Source organism: Oryzias melastigma, linkage group LG1 (genome assembly GCF_002922805.2).
Source record: "Oryzias melastigma strain HK-1 linkage group LG1, ASM292280v2, whole genome shotgun sequence".
Lineage (NCBI taxonomy): Eukaryota > Metazoa > Chordata > Actinopteri > Beloniformes > Adrianichthyidae > Oryzias > Oryzias melastigma.
In genome coordinates this window covers 21,547,601-21,574,371 of record NC_050512.1, presented here as the reverse complement: position 1 = coordinate 21,574,371, position 26,771 = coordinate 21,547,601, and the positions used below count along the sequence as shown (strand labels likewise).

General features: G+C 38.5%; 1 protein-coding gene across 1 annotated transcript in view; it reads right to left on the bottom strand.

The window, feature by feature from the left end:
- The window catches only part of si:dkey-92j12.5 (multiple PDZ domain protein), a 67,401-nt gene extending 42,271 nt beyond the window's left edge, over positions 1 to 25,130 (bottom strand). The window contains exons 1-17 of the mRNA XM_024290282.2: positions 24,843 to 25,130; positions 24,112 to 24,176; positions 22,466 to 22,632; positions 15,384 to 15,611; positions 15,233 to 15,301; positions 15,012 to 15,134; positions 14,805 to 14,888; positions 13,123 to 13,230; positions 12,914 to 13,016; positions 12,721 to 12,812; positions 9,069 to 9,285; positions 8,671 to 8,745; positions 8,008 to 8,087; positions 5,405 to 5,551; positions 4,537 to 4,722; positions 4,218 to 4,379; positions 2,241 to 2,450 (exon numbers count right to left, since the gene is read on the bottom strand). Of these exons, the coding sequence (XP_024146050.1) occupies positions 2,241 to 2,450; positions 4,218 to 4,379; positions 4,537 to 4,722; positions 5,405 to 5,551; positions 8,008 to 8,087; positions 8,671 to 8,745; positions 9,069 to 9,285; positions 12,721 to 12,812; positions 12,914 to 13,016; positions 13,123 to 13,230; positions 14,805 to 14,888; positions 15,012 to 15,134; positions 15,233 to 15,301; positions 15,384 to 15,611; positions 22,466 to 22,632; positions 24,112 to 24,124 (2,064 nt within the window). The 5' untranslated portion in view covers positions 24,125 to 24,176; positions 24,843 to 25,130. The remainder of the gene's footprint in view (positions 1 to 2,240; positions 2,451 to 4,217; positions 4,380 to 4,536; positions 4,723 to 5,404; positions 5,552 to 8,007; positions 8,088 to 8,670; positions 8,746 to 9,068; positions 9,286 to 12,720; positions 12,813 to 12,913; positions 13,017 to 13,122; positions 13,231 to 14,804; positions 14,889 to 15,011; positions 15,135 to 15,232; positions 15,302 to 15,383; positions 15,612 to 22,465; positions 22,633 to 24,111; positions 24,177 to 24,842) is intronic.
- Positions 25,131 to 26,771: the final 1,641 nt, after the last annotated feature.

The window sequence follows — 26,771 nt, the reverse complement described above, 5'->3', positions numbered from 1 at the left end:
ATAAAAATCAGGAATGCCCCAATTACTGAAAGGAGGGTTACTACTCAGTATGTTAAAAAAATAATGTACAACAAGGAACGATTTGACATCAGAAAACAACATAGCTTGAGTGGGAATTTTTTTTGTGTAAGATCTAAGACCGTGTGGTTTAAAGTCTGTCTTTGTAAGAGAAACCTCCTTTCAGATGACGGCTGATTTGGTCGTCCTCTTTGCTGTTCCCTCCATTCAAAAATGGACGGTGAATTGACGTCTTAAAATAAGATTTGGCTCCAGATCATAATGGTTGTGTTGGTTATTGCGTGTCTTTTATGCTTCGCGCTGTAAAGATTTATGGCTTTTTAGTTGAGTTTTCTTGGTTCATTTGTGGTGTTCTGCTTTCATTTCTTAATTTTTTTCAGTCCCTGTCACACCAGGACTCTGTCATAATCATCCACAGCTGCTTCTCGTTCTGGTAATTAGTCTCCAGTCTATTGGAGTTCACGGTTTTCAGTTTGTTAGTGACTGGTCATCTGCTTTCATGGTCTCCTTTAGATCAAGCGTGTCACAGCTTAGTTATGTGTTTCAAATGCAGATGTTTTAAAAAAGTTAAGTAAGACTTGTGTTTTTGTTACATTATGATTAATAATGATTTCTGCACTAGTGTATAAATATGTTTTGATAACTAATGAAAATGTTATCTTAATTTGATAAATAACTTGGACTTGAACTAAAATTGTACTAATAACATTATCTGCATTTCCACAGATTGTAAAATTGCACAAATTGAATTTGCAATTATGGAAACACGTCAAACTTGGACTCATCGAAAAAAACGTTTTTGCACTTTGAGGAGGTGGTTTCTTAGACATATTGAAATTTAGATATTTTACAAAACTCCAATGGAAACACTTTTTTTCTAATTAAACGATTCATGTGACCAACATTGACTGCACACTCCACCATGGTATCAAAGCATCACACAGCTCATTAAAAGATACGATATGTATCGCGATACATATCACAATATATACCAACACTGTAGCAAAAACAATATTTCACCATTTTTTTTAAAGAGTTTGACTTAGTAAAAGCTTTGTCTAAATTTTAATACATCTTTTACATGTATACAAGGGTAATATATGTTTGGTTTAAGGATCAGAGTGTTTAGCATCACAACTGGAGCTCATATTGTGGATTTTACCCAGGCAAATTCACAATGCTTTTCTTTTGGTAAATTTGGATCTTTTTTTTCTTATCAATTTATAAATTAATGTCACAAATTGATCTGATATATCTTAATGTGTTTCCCGTTTTTTGTTTGAAATGAACCAGTCTTTTTACTTCCATCATCACAACTCCTGATACATCAAGATACATATGTCTTTGCCTGCTTTATAGAATTAGAAGACTTTATTGATGTATGAATTTTTACTATTTTACATTTTTCACAAAAGAGTTCTTTCTGTCTATTGTATTAAAGTATGTTTGTATTCAGCAATTTCAAAAAGGAAAGGTGGTCCAGTGCCTCCCTCATTGCATTGCATTTAGCATTGGGCACACTTAAACCATCCTTTCTGTAATTACATACGATAATCCAATTCCACAATTCTTCGCAGTCACAACACTGAAAGCAAAGCGATAATTGGTCATTTAGGATTAAAGCTGAAGCTGCATTAATCTTTCATGCAGTAAAGTCATGTTATGTAATCCACCTGTGTTCTCTGGATGAACTTGTACCGTAGATTAAGTGTTGTACAAAGACTTTCAGCAAAACGAATCATAATAAACTGATCTTACTTTAGAATTCAGATTTTAAGAGTTTACACTTTTGATTTTGTGTTGCTTAGGGTGACATGTTTGCATGTTTTGCACAGCTGTACTTTTGCTTTATCCATGCCTCATTTGAATGCTTATAAATTTCCTGTCATACCTCCCACTGTGGTAAACTATTAAAAAAAAAGCTTCATAAAGAAAAATTAAGGCTGCAAATTGATTGCATTTACATTTTAAGGGCAAAACACGGCCTTCTGTAAATGAGGCATTCTATACCAGCATTTTCAGAAACTTTCACTCAGCATGCAGACTTTTTTTTCTAATGTAAAATATCAAGTGACTACAGCCATGCTCAAATGGCTTTTGTGTCTAGAAGCTTTGCTATGCACCACAGATTCCTAAGATAAAGCCCTTAATCTTTGTGGCATCTTACAAGAACACACAGAACTTTTTTTTTTTTTAACCAGTTATTTTTCAGCTTTACATACCGGCAGAGGTTTGGCAACACCGATGCGGACTGGGCCGTAGTCAGTGGACTTCAGGACATGGACAGCATAATCCAGGCTGGAGCCCTCTAGATCGGTCTCATTGACGAACATCAATCGATCACCAGGGAGAAGACGGCCGTCTCGATCTGCGACGCCTCCAGGGACCAAAGATCGAATGATGAGAACTGTTTTGGTTGCATCTTCTGGATCCTAGAATCAAACATTGTGTTGGGTTCTTAAATGTATAGGTATAAGTCCCGTTAATGCATCCTTTAAACAGGGGTGTGACTTATACTCAGGAGTGACTTATTTGTGATAAAAAAATATATATATATTGGATCATATATTTGTTATTACCTATTAACAACCAGTTGCCCTTTAGTGGTTGTTTCCTGTGTACAACCACTAGAGGGCACTGTAGGAGTGAGTATCAGTATTGGTATACAACAGTGCAGAAGAAGAAGAAGCAGTGTTCAAAACCAACATGGGGGGAGAATCTGACCATTCTCCTTCTTAACTTTATGCTTATTTTCTTATTGTATCAAGCCATTCATTTTAATGTTTTAATTTTTTTCCTTCCTCCCACTTTTGCAAAATAGCAAGTCGTCAACAATGTTTTTGGACAAGCATTGAGGATCAAATTAGATGCGCATTAAAAGAGGCAGCGGAGATGAATTTGACACAAGAATTACGCTTGGTATGCAGCTTCACACCAGGTGCCTTGGCTTCTGCCACTAATAGTACATAGTGACTTATACAGTTATAAAGTTTTTTCGACTTTATTTTGTTACTTTTTTTTTTCGCTCCTGCAACTTATGTTCCGGAGCGACTTATGTATAATTTTCTTATCTGCTTTATGTGTTTTTGACTCCTGAGACATATACTGCATATATATATATATGTGTGTGCGTGTGTGTGTGTGTGTTTTTTTTCTCCAGCAACCTACACTCTGGAGTGGCTTGTATATATATATATATATATATATATATATATATATATATATATATATTATTTCTTTTATCATATTTTCTACTTTTTGCCTCCTTCAACTTATACTCCAGAGCGGCATACATATAGTTTTCTTTTCTGGATTATTTATTTTTTGCCTCCTACGACCTGTACAAAAACTACCACCTACGAAACTATACATGTATAGTTTTTTGGAGGTTTTTTGCACTTATGACCTACACTCTGAAAGGGCTTGTAAATAGTTTTTATCTTCTTTACTATATATTTTTTGCCTCCTTCAACTGCCAAACAAGACATATATATATATATATATATATATATATATATATATATATGTCTTTTTTGGCTCTTGTGACTTATATATAGTTTTCCTTTTCTATGTTACGTATTTTTTCCCTCCACCGATGTATCCTCCAGAGTAACTTATAAGTAGTTTTCTTTTCTCTATCATTTTTGGCTCTTGCAATTTATACTCCAGAGCGACTAATATATAGTTTTTTTTTCTGTATTATTCATTTTTTGGCTCTTGCAACTTAGACTCTAAAGAGACCTTTACATAGTTTTTCCTCTTCTATATATATATTTTTTTCTTTCTCCGACCTATAGTATGTAGGGACTTAAATATTGTTTTCCTTGGTTTCTTTTGCTCCTCCGATCTTTACTCTGGAGTGACTTGTTTATAGCTTTTTTTCTATCTCTCTCTTTCTTGTATATTTTTGGCTTTTTCGACTTAAATCCTGGACATTTTATGTATTTTTTTTTCTTGCTCTTGCGACTTTTAATTCCAGCAAATGCAGTAATGATGCATCAAAAACAGTAGATAACTAGTAGATAAAATATGACTCAAAGAGGCTAAGCAATCTTAAGAAAAAATGGAAGCTCTTATTTTGACAAAGGGAAGTTAAAAACTGAATGCAACATATCTTACACACAAAAGAAGAATTCCTCATTGAGATTTGTTTTCATAAAAATTGTTAGATTTTTTTTTCCATGGTTGAAGTCTCTGACCTGGTAGTCCAGGATGCTAAAGCCCAGGCCCAACTCTCCTTTTTCCAGCTCCACAACTTGGGCCTCTTTTTCCCACATGGCGAGAGGCGGCGACATTGGGGGCACACCTCGCTTAGTAATGTCCTCTGCAGTGGGGCAGGGGATAACACAGCCCTGGTCCAGCTGGGACATGCCGAAACAGACAGGACAAGGACAAAATAACCTTTTTAAGTGTCATCTTTATGCAAAATTTGTTTAAAACTCCTAAATGCGGAGTAGTTTAATACATTTTAATGATTCCTTCCACCCCAAGAATCCTTTATTTAGGTTGTGCCCTCACCTTGTCATTGAACTCAGCCAGCAGTTCTTTGAGACTGAGTTGAACTTCATTGTCATCATCTTCTTCACTCTCCGGAATCGAAGGGGGAACGATGCGAGAGCACACGAGGTATACAGACATCGGCAATTCTTTCAGAATATTGACCACCTCCTTATGGGTCTCCCCGACGAGAGGGACCCCATTAACCTGCCAAGAATGTGGAAATTAGGTATATGCTTTTTTTGTTCATGACATAAAATGCTACAGGAACATGTTAAAAACATAATTTCCATCAGACTGAGTCTTTAAGAACCTCATATTTTAAGATGTTTTGGTATATATATACATATACATATTTTATTTAAAAAAGTTACCAAAAGGGCTTGATTATGCTTTTTAGGTTTTGGACGTCATGGTTACAGTACATCTCGACACTGCAGCAAACATTAAAGTTAAAGGAGTCTAACAAAGTATTTTTTTAAACAGATAGAATGGCAGCTTTGACAGGCTGATACCATCTATACAATATCAAAGGCTGAGCTATGACACAAATAATAACTTTTTTTGCTTCAAAAAGATAAGAAAAACATGAGCTAAGTTGAAGTGAGTTCTGTACAGCTTGTTAAGTTACAGTAATTACTGTAACTGAAGGGTTTGTCATACTGTTCATCACCATGAAGAACAAACGTGGGTTCCACGAGCCGATTCTTGTCAGCGTTCACACTCATTTGTTATAAATGCAGCTGAATATAAAAAAATAATAAAATTCTGAGTATTTCATGATGGCATCTGCTGTCTAACGCCACATTGCTAATAGCTGGAAAGAGAGACATTAATAGATAGAATCAGTCTGGGAAGCCTACACAGATGTTAGACCTTTGCTTTTTACCTCCAGTATCCGATCACCGATGAAGATTTTGCCACTTTGGCCAACAGGTCCTTCGGGTAAGATGGAGCACAGATAGTGATGTCCCGCCCGAGCTTCTAGACTGATACCCAGACCGCTTGTTTCACTGAACCGCTGAAGCTGGCAAACCTACAAAGAGTCAGGGGTCGATCTTTGGAGTTATCGGTTAACACTTAGAATAGAATAGAACAGAACAGATCAGAATCATGTGAAGGCATATTTAAAGATGATCGTAAAAGAAGCAATGCAGTATATTTCTAGTATACACTCACTGGACGCTTTATAAGGGACACTTGTCCAACTGCTAGTTGACAAAACTTTCTAATCAGTCAATCACATTGCAGAATCTCAATGGACTACAATTCAAACCAAGCATCAGAATAGACAGAAAAAAACTCGATTGAAGTGACTTTAACTGTGGCATTGTGTTGGTGCTGGGCAGGCTGGTCTGAGTATTTCAGAAACTTAGATCTACTGGGATTTTCACCCACAACCATCTCTAGGGTTTATAGAGAATGGTCAGAAAAAGAGAAAATATCCAGTGAGTGGCAGTTTTGTTGGCAAAAATGCCTTCTTGATACCAAAGGTCAGAGGAGAATGACCAGACTGGTTCCAGCTGACAGAAAGACAAAAGTAACTCAATTAACCCCTGGTTACAGCGGAGGTCTGCAAAAGATTATATAATTTTTTTGTCCAACTTTGATGGGCTAGAAAACCACACCAGGTGTCACTCCTGTCAGCTCAGAACAGGAAAACTGAGACTACAATTCACACAGGCTCGCCAAAATTAGACAATAGATGTGTGGTTCCAATTTTAAGTCCTCAGCTTGACGCTCCGTAGTTCTCCTCGTTAATCCAAAAATCCACGAAAAATCCACAATCCAGAAGTAAAGAAAAAAGAAAACTTTAATTCCTCTTCAGATTATAAAAAAGAACAAACATCCGTGGAGAAGCAAAACTGAATTACAAAGAAAATATGAAAATTAAAAGGAAGAACTTAGCGAGGTCGAAAAACTGTTGGACTCCACTCCACATTGTCTGTCACGAGTCTGCTGCGTGCATACACCTGCGCACCCAGAGCGCCTCCCAGGCTCCCCCTACTGGCGGTAAATAAAACTAAAACAAGTTGAATGCAAATATCTCACTTTTGCTATTTAAGGCTCCTACAATAGAAGATTGGAAAAACATGGTCTGGTCTGATGACTCTGGATTTCTGGTATAACATTCAGTTGGTAGGGTCAGAATTTAGCATCAGCAACTCCATCCTGCCTTGCATCAACGGTTCATGTTGCTGGTGGTAGTGTAAGGTGAGGGATATTTTTTAGGCACACCATGGCCACTTAGTACCAATTGAGAATTGTCACAACACCACAACCTACCTAAGTACTATTACTGAACATGTTCATAACATGTGTGCCAATATCTCTATATTGCGATATATCGCGATATTTAGTCCTGTGATTGATTCTCAATGGGTTCTCACCAAGTATTGATCTTTTATTTTCATTTGAAGAGGCTGTACGATGTTATATCTGTCATCCTTAGGTGAGACGTTCCTTTGGAGGTAGACTGGCTGTCGCAGGCACCAATGTGTCTGGCAGCTACTTGAATTATTCAATTTTTGTTCTGTTGTTTACAACAATTTTTTTCTAAGCAGTGGCACTGCTGTTCATGTTTGCTATTGTTAACACTGAATTTTACAGATAATTCCAATTCAATGGGTGTCAATGATTGTCAAAGACATAGTATTACTGATTTCAGCAATGTTGTACAAAAGTGTTTATTTGTGATTGTGGTCAAGCTAGAAAATAAATCGGGATATATTTTCCTAAAAATATGTGTTCTTCTATATATGGTGTGTTATTAGAGATTTTTTTTTCACCAATTATCGCAGTATCGTGATACAATTGATATTGTGAGCCATGTTGCGTATTGCATTGTATCGTGAGGTACCCAGTGATTCCCAGCCCTAATGTCTGTCCCTTTATGTCCACATTGAACCCATCTCCTGATGGATACTTCCAGAAGGATAACACTCCATGTCATAAAGCTGGAATCATCTCAGACTGGTTTCTTGAACATAATGAGTTCACTGGACTCAAATGACCTGCACAGTCGCCAGATCTCAACCCAATAGAGAACCTTTGGGATATGGTGGAACAGGAGATTAGCATCATGGATGTGAAGCCGACAAATCTATTTGATGCCTTCATGTTTCAAGTACCTCGTTGAACCTATGCTACCAAGGATAAGGGCAGTTCTGAAGACAAAAGGTGGTCCAAATCAGTACTAGCAAGGTGTTCCTGATAAAGTGGCCGGTGAGTGTATATGCAGAGCAATATAAAATGATTTTAAAGGTGTTCATACAAAAAATATTACATATTTGGAATATTCCAACTACAAAAAATACACATGCAATGATTGCATTTTAGGTATATATTGTTTTTAGCTCTTAAAATTGTTTTTTTTTTTAATACTCCAATTAAATGCAGTTATTGCCTTTAAGCAGGTTTACTGCAAAGATATACCAGTATTTTTGTTTCAGCACAGTCATTAAAAGGCGACTGAATAATGAATGTACATACAGTGACTTCATATCGTGGCCCGACAGCATGCTGCCACCTCTTCCGCAGGTTTTCTTCGTCTTCAGGACTCAGTTTTGCACCTTTTAAATAGACAAACATACACACAGCATCTATGTGTTAGTGATGGGTAAATATGTGAATCCACCCACTCAAATACACACATATATTCCCCATTGTTTCAAGCTCCGCTCAATACAAAGACAGATCCTATATAAAAAGATCACCTGAGTCCCATCATTGTCTGCGTGGAAAAGCAGTGTCAGCGCACTACCACTAAGATAGGCAGACATACAGGCTAACACCCACACTACAGGCAAGTATGCATTCATATTCGCATCCAGCTCCTTAAAGTGATCCCCCCATCCCTTATTTATGTATCAAAACCTCGCAGTAATCAAGGCTTATTTAGTGGCGCTCTGTAATCAGGCCCCGAAATTCTTGTCTAAATAAAGTCGCCCATGCAGGCAGACTGAAAGACAAGCCATCCAGAAATGAGCTGAATGAGTTGGATAAACAAATGATTGCATCAAATCTATTAATAGAGCCCCCATCAAAGAGCGTGCTTCAGTGGCACGTTGCTGTTTTTGTGATCCCAATCAGCACATCACAGCCCGTCTCATGATTCAGTTCTGCACCGCTGTGCCGTGCGGAAGAAGAACCAACCGTCTTTGAAATCGTGGCGAGGTCGTCTGCTGGCGTACGCCGCTTGCCGGGAGATTTCACGCAGAGAGCAGATTCCTTGGAGACAGAAGGAGTACTTTTGAGAAATCCTGACAGATGTGCACACATTCAAAATCCTAAAATAAAAATTTCCACCAAGAATACGGAAGAGGCATCATGCTAGAGCTAAAAAACATTTCTTGGGCTTAAAAAAAGGCACTAAAAATTGGTTTAAGTGACAGTCTGACTGACACCAGAAAGTTTCATCTGTCAAAGTACACCCCAGCAGTGGAAGAGCCAAATGTTTCTGTTAGTGCTGCCCATTTGCTTTTTCTAATTTTAAAATAGTTTCCTCATGACACCACTAAGCACACACGTCGGTTTCTCAGAGTGCAGAGCACCTGTCTCCTGAATTTTGCCGAGGCCGGCCTTGAAGGCGCTGCTTTCGTGGAAGCTGTGGGAGTGACGGAGGGGCTGCTGCAGAGGAGGATCCTGGGGAAAACTGTGACTCAGACGCTCGGCTTTCCTCAACAACCTGAGTCGGACCAGAGGTCCCGTCCGCCGGAGTACCTCCATGGCCCGCTGTTCACTGCAGCCCTGTAAGCTCACGCCGTCTACCTGAGGCGAGAAACCAATGGAAGAGAGTATTCAACTGAGGATTAGAAGTGTTTAAAAATGTCAAAAGAGGATTTTTAAGAACTCTGTTGTGAGACTGAGATGTGCATGAATGAAAATATCCATCAACTTTTGCTGGTTTTGATCTTGGGAAAACACTCTGAAGCCTTATCTTGGGCACCCGTGGCAAGTATTATGGCTCAGGTGCGATGCAGGAGCGGTCTAGCTAAGTCAGATGCTTCCAACCTCCCGAAACTCCAAATTCACGTAGATTCACATGGTATCCCGCCATTTGTAATGATTTAAGTCGTTATTAGCCCCAACTTTACAAAAATTGCTGCAACTGAGCACTGGCAACTGGTGATAATTTGTGATAATTTTAACCCAACTAAAGGAATTTCGAGCACAGATCGCAAAGGCCAGACGTGATAGTATGCAGTGGAGGTTCCTCTTGCACTTTTAAGTTAAACACTCCGGGGGTCACGTTTGGAGCCGTAATGCTTGTCGTGGGAGCCCGGGGTAAGTCATGTAAAAGTGCTGCTGGGTTTTGGGCTGTCTGGTCCTGTGGAGGGTCGTAGAGAGGAGAAGATGTCTTGGATTTCCTTGAGGTTCATTCAACTGCCTTAAGAAAGGTCATGAAATGACTGTTGAGCGTGTCGCAAGTGTGTTGTGAAGTATTCGTAGCAGTAATAGAAGTTGCACACACTTATGACATACTAGATATGTTGTCATACAATGTCCTTAAACCACAGTCCAGTTATTAGTAAGGTGAGGCTATTGGTTCCCTAATAACTGGATACAGTTATTAGGGATACAGTTGGATGACCACATTAACTATGCTCCTAATCTTGCTCCAGACTTTTTCTCTCCCTGCTCTGTTAAAAACTTGCTTTCATATAGTTCTGGTTGGACACAAACTCCAAGTATTCATTTATTCATTTATGATGAACCACAATATTTACTGTGTTGGTTCATACTCCTCTAATGCTGTTCAATCTTTACAAAAAGCTTTTGAAATAGTGCAACACACAAGTATCCATTTAAATTAACTTTTAAATGCTGACAAAAAAAAAATAGTTTTGTTTTCACATCCCAGAAAAAGACCACAACTTAAACACACAGTGTCCTCTCTTGAAGGAAAGGAAATTGAAGTGATTTATCAGTAAACATATCTGGGTATTTTGCTTGACAACACTGAGTTATGTTGTAACCATAGTGGAGAAACTTAAACTTAAACTAGTTTTTTTTTAGACTAACACAAATGTTGTTTTTCTTTTAAAGTTAAAAAGTGCCTTGTTGCTGCAACTTTTCTACCTATTTTAGATTATGGAGATCTGCTTTATATGAATGCCTCTGCCAAATGTCTAAGTAAAACTGATTCTGCGTACCATGCTGCTCTAAGCTTCATCACCAACTGTATGTTTTTGACCTATCACTGTCAGCTACACCTTAAAGTGGGACGGCCTTCTCTGTCCACCAGGCGGTTAACTCACTGGTACAGTTTTATTTACAAAGCTATACTTGGACTTCTGCCTGATTATGTTTGTAACCTAATCACACAGAGATATGTTCAATCCCATGCTTTGCGATGAAATAATCATTTGTTACTCTCTGCTCCTTCAGTCCACACTGAGCTTGGGAAAAAGGCTTTTTTTCTCTCCGCTCCGTTCTCACGGAATGTGCTTCAAAAGGACTTGCAACTAAGGAAACTTATCTCCATGAATGCTTTTAAATCTGGATTACAAGCACTTGAGATTGCTTCTTTAAATTGTACATGTTTTAACTAATTAATTTGTATGAAATTTTAATCAGCATTGTAACTGTTGTATATATTTAACATTTGTTGTTTTTTATTGTCGTATTGATTCTTGCCCAGGGCTCACTTGAAAAAGAAGTTTTAAATCTCAATGGGACCCACCCAAATAAAGTTTAATAATAATATAATGATTAATTTTAAAATGGTTGGCACTTACATAAATTGAAAGGGACACCGCCATTACTACCATTGACTGTATATTCACTGGACATCTCAACCCCTCTATTCTCGTGTACATACTGGTTCCAAGAAGTCAAAATCCCATAGACTTCTATCGAAAAATAGACCGGTATTTCTCAGTCATTTTATGTGTCAGAATGACCATTCTTGCTCTGATGCATTCTTCTTAACATATTCTTTATAATCCTATTTTTTTTAAGATATTTTTTCAAGTTGCAAGGTTGGATTCCGCGAGGGGCAGAGGTAAGGCATTTTCTATTGGTGACGTCAACACCTTGCTTTGTCCAGTAATAATATATGTCTATGGTTACTACCAAATTAGAATCCCTGATTGGCCAAAGTTCGATATGGTTTAACGTGCAACGTGCGTTCAATGGCTGCTCATTGTTTAAACTTGCATAGTGACGCGTAAATGCAAAAGTTTTGGACCCGGAAGCCTGAAATACGTCTTTACACATGTCGACATAAGCTTTATTTTAGAAATGATCATTTGAACAAACGTTTTCAAGGGTAACCAGACTTCAAGTGAGGAGTGGACACTCATCACATGAGCAGCACTAATGGGCTTCTCCTTGTGAAGGTTTTGAGGAGGGGTTGAAAATTAGAAAAATCTTTGCGACTTGCCTGCTTCTCACCCTTTTTACCTCTATATACCCTTGTATGCCCTTGTGGTATAAGTGTTTGCTACAAAGTGTCGCTTGCAGCATGCCCATTGAATAAAAATGGACATGCATTTTACCTATCTACGGGCTCACCGAACAATCTACGACCCCAGGTTTGGCCATTTTTCACCCGCAGAAATCCACCCATAATGGCAGATGTGACTAAGGTTTAAACTCCTTTTAACCACCTCTTCCAGCTCATGTACTGTACATGAAGGGATCACACAAAAATATGGTTTCCGCTGTGTTTTTAGGGCTTCACACAGTCTTCTTTGAGCTGGAAATGCCCATGATGCCTCACCAGTGTGGCAAAAAGCACCAGCTGCTCTTGACAGAGAGGAGTATTAGCTGCGCAACAAGGCTTTATAATCCAACTCAAGGGGAGACCCTCAATGCCTTGCAAAGGAAATTCATTTCTTCAGCTTGCATCTTTGTTGTTGTTCCTTTGAACACACAGCTCATGGCCATCCGTCAGGGAAGACACATGGGCCGACAGATGAGTCGAGAGCCTCGACTTTTGACTCATTTTGCTTTTAACTGCAAGAAACAAGTGCAAAAAGGCGGCACTGCAAACACACATCGGGATCGCATCTTTTTTCTTCTTTCCCGTCGCTTTTGAAGAGAACGCCCAAATACTCCTTCACTAAAGTGACTCATTCCAAAGCCGGCGATGAATCCAACCTCGCTCTGGCTGACGACCATGTCCTCAGGCTTGAATTGGTTGATGAATGAATAAACAAACAAACGAGAAGAAAAACCTCTGCCTTCAAGAGAACTTACAGACAGGATGATGTCTCCGATGTGCATCCGTCCATCCTGATCAACTGTGCTGCCTTTCACTATGCTCTTCACCATCACACCAGCACTATAGACTATAAAAAACAACATTTGTATAAAGTGAAGTGAAATAATTTATGATTTGTGTTTTTAAGAGTTGTTTCTTTCTTAATTTTGGAAGTGTTCAGCTGCATACCTGAGTTTAGGTCTCCCACATAGCTGGATATGGTGAATCCCAAGCCTCGGCTGTTTTTAGTGAACTGCAGACTGAACTCGTAGTCATCGTTCAAGTCAGTGATCTGGAAAGAGGCACAGAAAGAACATATTTGGGCTCGTAGAATTGTCTGTTGCTCATTTTAATAACCTCTAACAGCTAATTGTGTTGAGTGTAGAGCACACACACACCTTGTCATCCAAGCTGTCCTGGCTGAGGACGGGAGAGGAAAGGTGATTATCCTTGGTAACATTCCTGGCGATGAGCAGTTTCACCTTGCTTCCAGCATTTCGCAGAACCTGGGCCAGGTGGTCATTTAGGAGCAGATGAAAAGTGATGGAGTGTGAGCGTGAATTCATAATAGACATTAACAAAAATCTGATGAGGGCCAATTTTTTTATGTAAAAGTTACTGTTTAACAAACATGCAGTGATCCACTTTAAGAGGTTACAGGTACTTTGCAAGGTTAACTGTCGAGATAGGGACTTGGACTTGAATCACACTTGACTCTCGACATCACCTCAAGGACCTCTGACTTTATTTATTTATTTATTTTTTGTAATTACCTAAAAAAAATCTCATGCAGGTCTTAAATATGCATTTTGACATAAAACCATAAACGATTACATTTGTAAGAGCAAATTAAAAGTTTTATTCATGATTTTTAATACTTGGAACAAACAAACATAATTTTAAAGTGCAAGACTTGGAATTTGATTTGGATTTCCAAAGACCTGAGAATTGACTTGACTTAAACTTGAAGCCAAAGACCTGAATTTGACTTGAATTTGAAGCTGAAGACTCAAGACATGACTTGAATTTAGAGCCAGAGACTGGAGATTTGAAACCAAAGTGTTAAGACTTGATCTAAACTTGAAGACTCAAGACTTAACTTGAACTTGAATCTAAAGAGTCAAAGCTTGACTTAAACTTGAATCTAAGGATATAAAACTTGAAACTCAAGACTTGACTTGAATTTGAAGTTGAAGACTCAAAACTTGATATGGTCTTTCTTTTGACTTTGGTCTTTCTTTTGAGTTTGGTCTTTCTTTCAACTTGTGACTTGACTTGAACTTAAAACCAAAGACCCGATACTTGATATAAACCTGAATTCAAAGACTCCAAATTTGATTTGAACTCAAAGCCAAAGACTTGTAACTTGACCTGAACTTGAAACCAAAGACTCAAGACTTGACTTGACTAAAGATAATAGCCAAAGACTTGAGACTTGATATGAACTTGGATTTAAAGACTCGAGACTTAACTTGAATATTTTTGCCAAAAACTCAAAATTTGATATGGACTTAAAGCTAAAGATTGACTAGAATTTTAAACCAAAGACTCAAGACTTGACTTGACTAAAGCTAATAGCCAAAGACTCGAGACTTGATATGAACTTGAATTCAGACTCGAGACTTAACTTGAATTGAGGCAAAAAGACTCAAAATTTGACTTGGACTTAAAGCCAAAGACTTGACTAGAATTTTAAACAAAAGACTCAAGACTTGACTTGACTAAAGCTAATAGCCAAAGACTCGAGACTAGACATGAACTTGCATTCAGACTTGAGACTTGACTTGAATTGAGGCCAATGACTCAAAATTTGACTTGGACTTACCAAAATATTATGACTTTACTTGAACTTTAAACCAAAGACTCAAGACTTGATATGAACTTGAATTTGAAGACTAAAAATTTGACTTGAATTTTACTTCAAAGACCCGTGACTTCACTTTAACTTGAAACCAAAAAATCGAAACTTGGCATAAACTTGAAGCCAAAGACCCAAGATTTGTCTTGAACTTGAAGCCAAAATTGCAAGATTTGACCTGAACTCACAAAAAGGACTTTTGCGTTTCATGTAATGCTTCACCTGTGCTGCTTGCTCGCTGTTCATGCCCGCTAAATCCGTGTCACCGATGCGCAGGATCTGGTCTCCGCTTCGCAGACGAGTATCCTGACAAGCATCGGTCCCACAAACAAAAACACATTAAAACACAATTCTTCATATTTACATTTTATATTTTGGGGTTAACAAACTTTACATTTATTTGACCAACTTGTCAAGAGGCACACTTACCCTTCCAGCTGCTCCTCCAGGAAGAATGGTCTTGACCATGATTCCTGAGGCGCGTCCTCCTATTATGCCAAAGCCAAGACCTTTGCCATCATTGGCCAGCTCTATGATCTCCACATGTCGCCTCTGAACATGTCAGAGAAAAGCCAAATGAACACAAAAGACAGAAATGTAACCAGGTTCTGTTGGGAAAACTATAGATCTGTATGTATATATAAGTGTACCTCATGTGCAATGGCAGAAAGGTTTCTCCCCATCGACATGGTGCGGGAAATTCGGGGAGGAGTGCAGTACTACAAGAAAAAAGACATTGATTGTGCTCCATAATCTATTCATATCTATTTTGTGCTACGTATAATTTCTATATATGCATACCTGAGACTCGACATGTGTGTAGTTGTCTGGAAAAATGTCAGAGAAGGGCAGCTCGTGGGAACCTAAAGAAGAATGGCTGCCTTCCCTCTGCAAAGATCTGGTGTTGCTGGACCTCCGGTTCTCCACGGCCCATGTATACGAGTCACTGTGGCTTAGTGCCTTTGAACCAAAATTTAAACCTGGACATGGGCCACAGTTCATGGATATAGACTTGGAGATGTTCTTTCCCTGGTGGCAAAAAAGAGAAGTTAAATGGAAGTATGAGAAAAAAAAAACACAGAATGCATGGAAAACAGGAATATAAGAGGGAAGAGGATAGAGAGGTAGATGAAGAGAAGAAGTAGAACATCAATGAAAAAGTGGAACCAGGAATTAAAGAATGGAGATTCAGAGAAAGATGGAGTGATTAAGTCATCAATGCAAAGAGAAGAATGAAGAAAATGAGTAAGGGAACCATCTTTAGACTACACTCACACAGCCCTTGGCAACGTACATTCAAGCAACCACTTTCAATGAAAAGTCTATGTAGACATGGACTTCCGCGTTGAAGACTCTTGCATTCATGCGTGGCTACGCAATTTTCTACGACCATTTTCGGACTCTATGTCTGCGTCCATCGAATGGGCATTGCAAGTTAAACCTTGTCGAACTTTGACCAATCAGGGACTTGGATTTGGTATTGACTTATGGATTGATCGTGGAGGAGAAATAATTGCAGCCTGTGCCCAACTGGAATTCTATGACACCAAGTCTTTTATATATTGGAAAAGAGCTGATTTGACATTTTGCACCAAGTCTCTTGCAAGTGCAGTTGACAGAGTTTTGCTAGTAAACAGTAGAAAAAAAAAAAAAGAAGAAGCCCCTCCCTGCTTGTCCAACGTGAACACCATGGACCAAACACACATTCAAGAACTTACAAATAGAGCATTCTTGAACACGCATTAAATCCCTGATGTGTACGTAGCTTTAGACACAAACAAAGATGATTGTGAAACAAATCCTAAAAGAAAATCTACTGTAAGATGGAACCTGAATGGGTAACAAATTGAAGAGTAGGACTATATAAGATCATACAATAAAAAGAAGATTCCTTCTGAGTTTCAGCCATTGGCGGAACGAGAACATATTAAATGTGGGGCAGAAGAGTTTGGAAGGGTGGCAAATGAGAACAGCAGAGTGGACAGCCATTAAAAATAAAAAAGATCAAAAGCACATATTTCAATCTTTTATTATTATTATTTTAATAATACCAAAACAACAGCTATTTTAGCTGAGATTCTATTAATAATACGTAAAAAATCTGGAATCGATTATTTTTGTTTTATGTTTGACAATATTGTTACAAACAGTGATTTAAAAATTACCTCCGCCATTGGTTTCAGCCCAACATATTATTTTGTCTTCTTTTACAATAAAAAAAATACTTAAAATGACCCCTTCCTCTTAAAATGTATTTATATGTGATTTATCAGTTTTACCAGCTGCCAAAATTTAGCCAATAAAACAGTCATAATAATGTTTGCAGCTGTGTCCCCCCAAAACAGTGTCAAGTCTGTCCCTTTAATAATCCAGACCTTTGGCACGGTCCAAACCCGTGTTTCCTGGAACACATTGATGCTAAACGCTTCTAGGCTCATGCAACATGGCTAATCTAATAAGGCTTCTGTGTCAAGGCTGTGGTTATCTTATTAGAGCACACCACATCGGGCAATTACCAAGTAATGATACTGAGCACTAGTGAGTTAAATGACTAAACAGTGACTAAAATGTCCCACACATATGGTGGAAGAAGATTTGAGGAAATTATACACACACACACACAAAACAAAAATGAGAAAAGGTATGTAAATGGAATCTGGAAATCAGGGTAAATACACAAACGCTCATCTAACTCCATGAATAAAAGCCTTCATTATGCTTTAGTGCTCTCTGCAGATTTTGACAAAAGGGGGCTGCAGGCCATCCCTCCTGCAAAGCTGTTGCAGTGTAAATACTTCTACCATGTTTTCCGCCCAGAACAGAGCATCTCAATCCTCCTCCCCAATGACAGCAATCATAGTTAAGTGCTTTTTTTTGTATTTTGGATACATGCATTAAGATTAAAAAAAAAAAAACTGTAACTGTGGGGGGATTTGCTCAGAGGATCTTTGCAAGCTGCTGCCAAAAGCACAGCGGGGTTGTGTTTTTGTTGGGGAGGCTCTTCGCAGGATGCCCTCTCTGAAAGTCCACAGTTTGCCTCATTTGAAGGCAATTTGTTCCATTGTTGATTCAACAATTCTTCTGAAAGTATTTCCAGCTCCGGGCCTCTCCGAAAGGCTTCCTCTGAGATGCCGGGGGAGCTGTTGTGGTGAAGCCGTGCTTCAAACAATTCATTGTTTGGGAAGAATAAACTTTATCAGAGAGTTTTTCTGTTTTTTTTACACATCGGGACATCATAAAAAATTCCCCTTTTTCATGAAATTACATAAACCCTCATCAACAATTGAAATAATACAAGTGATTATTTATTTAGAGAAACAGCTCAGGCAAAAAATAAAAGTTTATTCAGTAACTCAAAAGCTCTTAGATGTAATCAGCCTCTAACATCAATAAGGATGTTGAGAGACAATGCTGCTTCAGTTGTGTTCAAATTACTCAGCGGGTTTTTTCTTTTATTTATGTTTGAACTTAGTGCTAATGAGACATTGTGGTTTGTTTCTAACAAATTCAATTATTCAGCCGTTCGTTTCCTGCTGAACTTCTGATCTATGACCCTCTGCTTGACTCTCAGTCCAGCAAACTGCAGACCAGTCTGCTTCATTTCTGAGTCTAGAACACTGGGGCTTAAAGAGGAGTTAATCTAAAAGACTCACTCTGATAAACACTTTTTTGCTGTTAAAAGCACACATTTTCTAATTATGGAGGATTTATATGAAGAAATTAAAATTAAAATTAAAATAGCTTTTCTGAGCATTTTTTGTCAAATTGTTGTAAAACAGGAGTGGATGAAAAAATGTCGGGTTTTTGGTTTTGGATAAAAACGTGAACATGAAAAAACATCATTGAAAGACCACTTAGAACAATTTTAGAATAGCTCATAGTCTGTTTTGGTGTTTTTAACATGGTCTTGTAGCACTTTTCTCATAGTAAAGGGACTATTTAAAAGAATTTACGATCAAAACTTTCTGAGTATTTCTCAATTCATATCAGGACCAGATGAAAACCGGATGCTTGAAAAGGCTCAGACTAATAATGCAGTCACAGAAATGGGTGTGCCAAAGCTGACCTTTTCCGCTGCATTTCTGAAGCACTCACTTGCATGCAAATAGATCGATTATTAGCGCCATAATTTTCCTCATCTGAGCTGGTATCTAGCTTAAAACTGTATGACTGTATACCTCCAATATTGTTAATGTTGTTTTGCTACGCTAATGTTAGCTTAGGGTTGTGAGAAGCTATAAACTAGCAAAAGAGAGCGAAAACAAAGGCTTGATGGGATATTAGTGGAGTTAACTTCCGCACCAATGGCTCCCAGAATCGTATTTCTGCAGAAATGTCTTAAAAATGTCTTAAAAAAAAACAACCCAGGCTTTTTAAAATTTTGGCTTAAAACTGCATAGTCACAATTAAAAGACCATTAGGAACAAATTTGCAATAGAAAACAATATATTGGAGTGGGACTTTAATGACTGTGAGGCCTTGGGGCCACAGTATTAAGGTCAAATTATGATACTCCTGTCATTTTTTTGTCAGGGGTGATTCTCATAATCTACTATCATCTTATTTTTTTGTTATTGATTGCTCTTCTGTGATTCATCTAATCCAGGGATGTTAAACTCAATTGCACAGGGGGTCAAAATACAAAAACACACCTTAGGTCATGGGTCGAACCATAGACTGTAAAAACAGTCTATATATATAGAGTATATATATACAGTCTATGGGTCGAACAAGATAAACATTTGTTGAACACACTAAAACTGAATTTCTAAATGTTATTTTTTTACATTACTATGAATAGAAACAGAGAAATATTATTCCATAATAAATTAACTTAAACCTTCAATAACTTTCAATATTTCACACTCCATAAAAATATATTTTGTCAGAATTAAGAAATAAGAGCAAGATAACTCTGATCTGGACGGCCGGATATAATTACACTCCGGCCCCAGGGCCTCGAATTTGACACAAGTGATCTAACCCAACCAAACCCACTCTGCAATGCTTTTTAAACAGAAGTCCTCTGAGCAGCTTGTTTGTTGAGCTTCATTCTTACGTAGGAATGACACAAATTGGATTTCACAGAATCTCAGCTTTTTTTTTTTTTTAGCCTTTTTTTCCCACTATTAACTGAATCCAAATTGCTCCCCTTCCTTCTCCCTATCCCTCCAACTGTTGGGGCATTTGGAGCTTTAGTCATGACTGAAATAGTTTTTTAAGGGGTATAGCTGTACGGACTTCTGACTGTGTATCCCTACACCGGTAAGGTGATCCTATAAGTGCATCTCTTCATGTGGGTTTGCTCTGAAGCACAGAAGTTTATTTTTAGATGTAATGATTTTTTGTTTTAGCATGATTTTTTAAAGTTATAAAACCGATGGTATGTATTTTCCAGCGCGAGCAGCTACGCGCTAACATAGATGACTATTGATGACATCATCAAGTGGTAGTAACATCCGCATTTGAATACACTATTTTTTCCATAATTCTCCGTTTAGATGACTAAATTTAGGAGCAAGAAGAAGCCATAGAGGTAGAATTCAGATTCAGCTTAGATGTTCCTCATGATGACCTTGTGTTGAACTCGTTGCACCTGGAAAGCTTCACGTGTGCTTTGCACGTTCTTCCTCCTGCTTGTCTGGAAAGTGCTTCACCCCCATTATCAGACTGACTTCTCCACTCCGTCAATTCTCCACATCCATTCCTCTTGTATTTCCTCCTTGTTGTGACAAAAACAAACAGCTGCAAACCTTTCGATTAGCTCGCTAAAGCAAAATTGCTGCCTTTAGAAATAAAGCCAGCAATCACTTCATCAGTTGCATTTGACTAGCAGCACCTGAGAACTGTGAAAAATCTAAAAGCCGTACCCCGTTTATTACGCATTTTAGTGTTTATTCCTATATTTCTAAGTCATAAAATATATGATATGTTATAATAATAAGCCAAATGTTGCCCCTTTAAAGTATTTGAACACTGTAAAGATCTCTATTGACGATTACATCCAGTTAAAACAAGGCAGCTGCAGTTTTATAAGGCTAGTTGGCCTTTTACGGGTAGACAATGTAATTATTCTGCTGATATTTATGTATGTAACAAGTATACGATAATGCTGTATGCCAATATTCAGCATTAATAAAGCTTTGATGATCTTTTGTAGCAATGTGTTTATTTTACGCTCCAGCAGCACGCTGTTGCGGGTCGAGCATGCGGTGCTCCACCTGAGCCGCCTGGCAGAGGCGGTTCAGGTGCACCTCCCATCCGTCTGTGCAGACAAACTGCAACAGAAAGGCTAAAGAGTCTGAGATTTTATGGGAAAATTGCTTGAGGATCTGTGGAATGGATCAGAACTTGGGCGATACAGATCGAGACAGATTACTTTGTGCATAAACTGATACCGATTACCGGTAATTTCTTATTGGTGAATTTTTTTTCTTAACCATATTAGCAGTCGACCTCTGATTGGAAGATCGTAGGTTTGGTACCCACCAATGTGTAAAAGTGTCCTTGGGCAAGACACTGAACTCCACATTGCTCCTGGTGGTTACAAGTTGGCGCCAGTGTTCAGCAGTGGAGTCTGCGAATGTGTGTGAATGTGTGTGTATGGGTGAATAGGACTGTGACGGTCGTAAAGTGCTGTAAGTATTCACCGTTTACCAGACAAAAACCATCAAAAACTGGCCTGGTACCAATGTTAATGTGCAAGGTTAAAAAAAATGTCAAAAAAATTCTTTCTAGAATCACCTACTCATGCTGTGTTGTTGCTAAGGGTAATACGCACAACTCACGGCTGCTCTAATCATGTGACTGCTCAATTTCAGCACAAATCACTAGACTAACTAGCTAAAAAAGACAAATGCTCTTGTATTTTCTCATTTATGAATTAGTAATCAATAGCTCAGTTGGTTGGGTGTGAGACTGGCGTGCAGAAAATCTGCATTCACTTCCCAGGGGGCACAATGAGCTAAATCCAATGTGGGTCCTTGGGCAAGACCCCATGCAGCCACATAGGGGCCTGAGTCCCTGTGCATGTCCCTAGCCCAGCTAAAACACAAGGTTGTGTCAGTTTAGGGTATCCGGTGTGCAACTCTGCCAAACCACCTGTGGGAATCAGTGAAAGCTGAGCTGTAGTGACCTCTGACAGGATGTGCTGAAAGGTGAACAAACAAGTAATCGATACTTTAATAGAATAGTGATGCCAAAATTGGTGATGTACGGGTAATTATGTTTCAGTATCTTAGTGTGGATGCTCTCATCACTAATCAGAACTTGCTCAACTGAACCTACACAAGGCCACATTGACACTTTGTTCCATTGACACTTTTGTCAATTAAAAATGATACTATCACTACCAAATCGGAGTCCGTAATTGGTCAAAGTTCAATCGATCAATAGCCGCGCATTTTTTACGTAGTACCCAAAAACTGACTTGAAAACTTGCGTAGCGACCCGGGAACATAAGAATTTGGATTGTGGAAGCCTGTAACACACACGTACATGCGTTTACATGGACTTTTCATTGGAAGTGGTCATTTGAAGCTGCGTTTCTTTGGCGTTTCGTTGAACGTAGCATCAGGTTCACACACTTGGATGGTTCTAGAAGTTTGTGATTGGGTGGATATATGCATTTTGGGTTCTACGAGTCGCTCATCATGACATGACGAATGACTCCTGCAAACTCTTTACCATGATACATACCCTTACCCCCCTCCTCCTTCTCTTCCCCCCTCACTGTGTCTATCACAGAGCTTTAGTGTTAATCTTAGGTAAGCTGATTACTCATCCTGTTCAGTTCCTGCATTCAGTATTTTGGGAACAGTTCCAGTTCTTTCCTCACTATTCAATATATACCAGCCGCCCACGCGCCCACACTCGTGCACTACCTTGGCCGGGGGGTTCCGCTGAGCTTGCTGTAAGCTGAGGATGTGGAGGAACAAGGGGCTCTGCAGGACGGTCTTTAGCAGGGACAGTTTCTCCTGGGTGGGGGCCTCGCCTCTCTCCTTCAGCTTGGCTTGCAGCCGCTCCACGGCTTCCAAGGCACACTGAGTATCTGCAGAGAGACGGCCCCATGATCTACCGCATTCCACTTTCCCATCATTTTCCACATAGTGTTGGAGTTTCCAGGTGACCTTGAGTCAAAGCTAGAATCTATAAAAAAACATCTGCAAATTTTTTGGGGTTAAAGGTGACGAAAATGTGTTTTAGGATCGAGTCTGAAGATGAATCAAGGATAAATGTCAAACATCTTACCTCTCACAAGCCAATGTGTGACCAAAACAGAAGAATTACAAGTTCTATGAACTTAGTGAGCGAACGCCTTAAGAGGTCATGTTGTCTTTGCTCATTTATCAGAGCAGCGGCTAAAGAGTGCAAGCCACAACACTAGTAATTACATGTGGCAGAGGGCTAACACCCTTTGAACTTCTCAGGACAAACTTTGGAGAGGGTTGTGAGTCCTGCGCCACCTGCTCATATAAGCACTCTCTCCTGTCTGGCTGAGAGCAGGCCTGTCTGACACTTTAAGCCCCAAGACTGTATGTGAGAACTGGACTGAGTGACCCCCCCCCCCTCCCCCAAATAGGAAGACTGCTTATAGTTAGTGTGACATCACACTAAGGAAATGTCTACTTCTGGTTCCAACAACAAAAAGAAGTCAATTCAGTCGCCATTTTTGTGCGATACAACATATTGGAGCCAGACAATGTCAGTAAACAATGGTTGGTTCAAGTCCTTCTGAGTCATTGTTTCTATGGTAACCACTCTCGCCATTAAGGAGTAAGCTTGTTGAAAGTCCACACCCCCTTACCACTTGTAAGTGGGCTCAGGAGTATCGGCTGTTATTTAAATGTTTTGAATGTGCAACAAAGGAGCTAGCATTCAGCTCATACATTCACGAGGCATCTGATTGGCCTGTTTTTAACTCTAATAACTTGCAATACAGAGCAAATATTATGAAAACAAATTAGGATTAGCAAGAACATGTTGAAAAAAGGTATTAGAGCAAAAATGGTTATTCTGACAAATAAAATGACTGAGCTGTTTATTTATTAGTAGAAGTTTACACTGAAAAAAGTGAAAACAATTGACAAAAGTTCTGCAATTTGTTAAATGTAATAGTTTTCAGTGTATGGGATTTGGGTTTCTTGTATTGGAGACAGCTGGTACTTCCTGTTTGGAACTTAAATAGGAAAGGGGTCACTCAGTCCAGTTTTCAGATACAGTCAATCACTGGGCCCCATGTTGATGTTTGAATCATTTCCCTGTTTTTCAGTGGTAGGGGTGTGGACTTCCAACAAGCTCACTCCTAATTGGCAAGAGTGGTTGCCATAGAAATGATAGCTCAGATCGACTTTGACCAATCACAACTTACTGGATCCAACATGGTGGTTTGTGAAAAAAAAATGCAAATAAATTGACTTCACATTGTTTTTTCTCTGGGTACACTGACTTGCTCTGTCCAGTTCTCAAATACAGTCACTGGCTCCAACCAGAAGGTGGAGTTTCACCTTCAATATTTCCAATAACTTACCCATCATCTCCATTCCTCCAATTGGTCCAAATTTACGTTAGATGCCACACAAGCCAGTTGGTTTGCTGCAGTAACAAACAACAACAGCAAAAAAGATCCTGTTGGGACATTTTTCTACATATTAACAATTATTTGTACAATAAATCTCGTTTAAAATCAGTTTGCAGCCCTCCCAGTTGTGCAAATCTGCTCTCTCCTCATAATTATTGTACATCTGTTCACTCTGGCCTTTGCGTTTCTCTCCTCTGAAGCCTGCAGCACGCCTGTTTGCAAGCGCCTTGTTTGTCACCTATAATGCTCTTTAGTGGGATTTAAGTCTTCTGCAGAAAAAGGCTTTAGCAGCCAGTGATGGTAATTAAATGCGACAAAGCGCGGCCTCCTGACCATTCAGACTTGAGGGAGAGAAGGAGACCTGTGCAGCTTCAAAGCATGACACAAATACACCACTTGGGTTGCAAAACACAGCCTGGAAATGATAACGTCTCATCTGAAATCTAATTAGGAGACACTGATGGGCACCAGGGATATAGGAAGTGCTTATTTGCCCTTCATAGAAGCCTAATGAAATCTGTAGTTTCATAATAAAGCAGAAATCTGTGCTCCCAGCTAAAATAATAATAATGATAATTAAAAATAATATATGCTGGCTTTGCTCTAATGAAATAATCAGATAAACAATAATATTTCAATGACATATTGTTCAGTCTGATCACTGATGGGCTTCATCTCACCTCCGCTGCGCCATTAGACGATCAACAGGTCCCTGCGCTTCTCACCGCACTCCGCGCGCCTCCGTCCTCCCCCCAGGAAATGATGCCTTCACCAGCATGAAAAACGCCCCTCCCCTCCTTATATATAAATATATATAGAGGGAGAGATCTGTGGACTTTTTTATTCTCTCCCCTCCTTTTTATTTCCAGGCGCTCTGTCCGCGCGGCTTGAGAGCGCACCGCGCCAGTGCGCATGAACCCGCACACAGACACGCACACACCTCCCCTCCCTCTGATCTTCAAAGTGCTCATCCCTGAGGGGGCTGGGGGAGCTGTCCGTTCCAGAACCACACGTACGACTGCTTTTATTCTCATTCATTTACCTTTTGTGTGAATGCTTAAACATTCAGCGATTTCAACAATCTTGGTATCAAAATGTTGAGCTTGTTCAGGACATTACTGCTTGTGTTTTTGGTATTCATAAACTTTATAGTTTTTGAAATATTGAGCGAAATATGTCCACATGGGAAATTAACGAGACAAGCTTTCATTTTTTTTATTTTATTTGTTATTTACTGGTGTTTTCTTAGGCGAATTCAGAAGTTAGATAATATTTTAGCAACATGCTAACGTTTGGCTAATTTGTTACTGGGTTTTTAAGGCAATTCAGAATTTAGCTAATATTTTAGCAACATTCAAACATTTTGGCTAATTTGTTATCTACTGGGTTTTTAATCTAATTTAAAATTTACCTAATATTTTGGTAAAATGCTAACCTTTTTGGTCATTTTTTTATCTACTGGTGTTTTTTTTTTTGGCTAATTTAGAATTTAGCTAATATTTTAGTAACATGCAAACATGTTCGCTAATTTGTTATCTAGTGGCGTTTGTTTAAGCTAATTTAGAGTTTAGCTAATATTTTAGTTAAATGCTTATGTTTTTGGCTAATTTGTTGTCTTCTGGTGTTTTTTTTAAGCTAATTTAGAATTCTGCTAATATTTTAGCAACATGCTAACGTTTTTGGCTAATTTGTTATCGACTGGTGTTTTTTAAGCTAATTTAGAGTTTAGTTAATATTTTAGCAACATGCTAACGTTTTGGCTAATTTGTTATCGACTGGTGTTTTTTAAGCTAATTTAGAGTTTAGTTAATATTTTAGCAACATGTTAACGTTTTGGCTAATTTGTTATCTACTGGTGTTTTTTAATCTAATTTAGAGTTAGCTAATATATTTAAGCAACATGCTATAGCTTTTGGCATTTTTTTTTTATCTAGGGGTGTTTATAAAGGGTAATTTAGGGTTTAGCTTCTATTTTAGCAACAGGATAACGTTTTTGACTAATTTGTTTATTGAGGAATTTTAGGCTATTTTAGAGTTTAACTAGTTTTTAAGCAACGAGCTAGCTTTTTTGGCTAATTTGGCATCTACAAATGTTTTTTGGGACATTTTGAAATTTAGCTATAGTAATTAAGCAACAAGCTAGCTTTTTTTGGTTAATTTTGAATCTACTTATGTTTCTGGGCTAATTTGGAGTTTAATTCTCATTTAAGCAACACACTAAATATTTTTTTTGCAAAATTGGCATGCATTAAGGTTTTTTAAGCGACTTTGCTACAAACGTTTCAGAACTTTAGGCCAACTTCAGCCCTCTTTCATAATTCTTTCCCGAAATTTCCTGTTTTAGGAAATTTAACATTTGCAAATAACTTTTGTCTTTTCAGAAAATCCCTTTAGCAATTTAAGTAAATTTCGTCACCATTTTCAGCAAAAAGCTTCAGCCTCTTCAGTGACTACTTTCAGCAAAAAGCATTCACACTAGCACTATCGCAGGTAATGCCACTTTTCTAGTATTTATGGACCCCTAATGATTTGAAATATTTACAAATCTGATGTGATGGTTTACTTATGAAGCTGGGAAACTACATTGACTGCAGTTTAGTTTTAGGTGT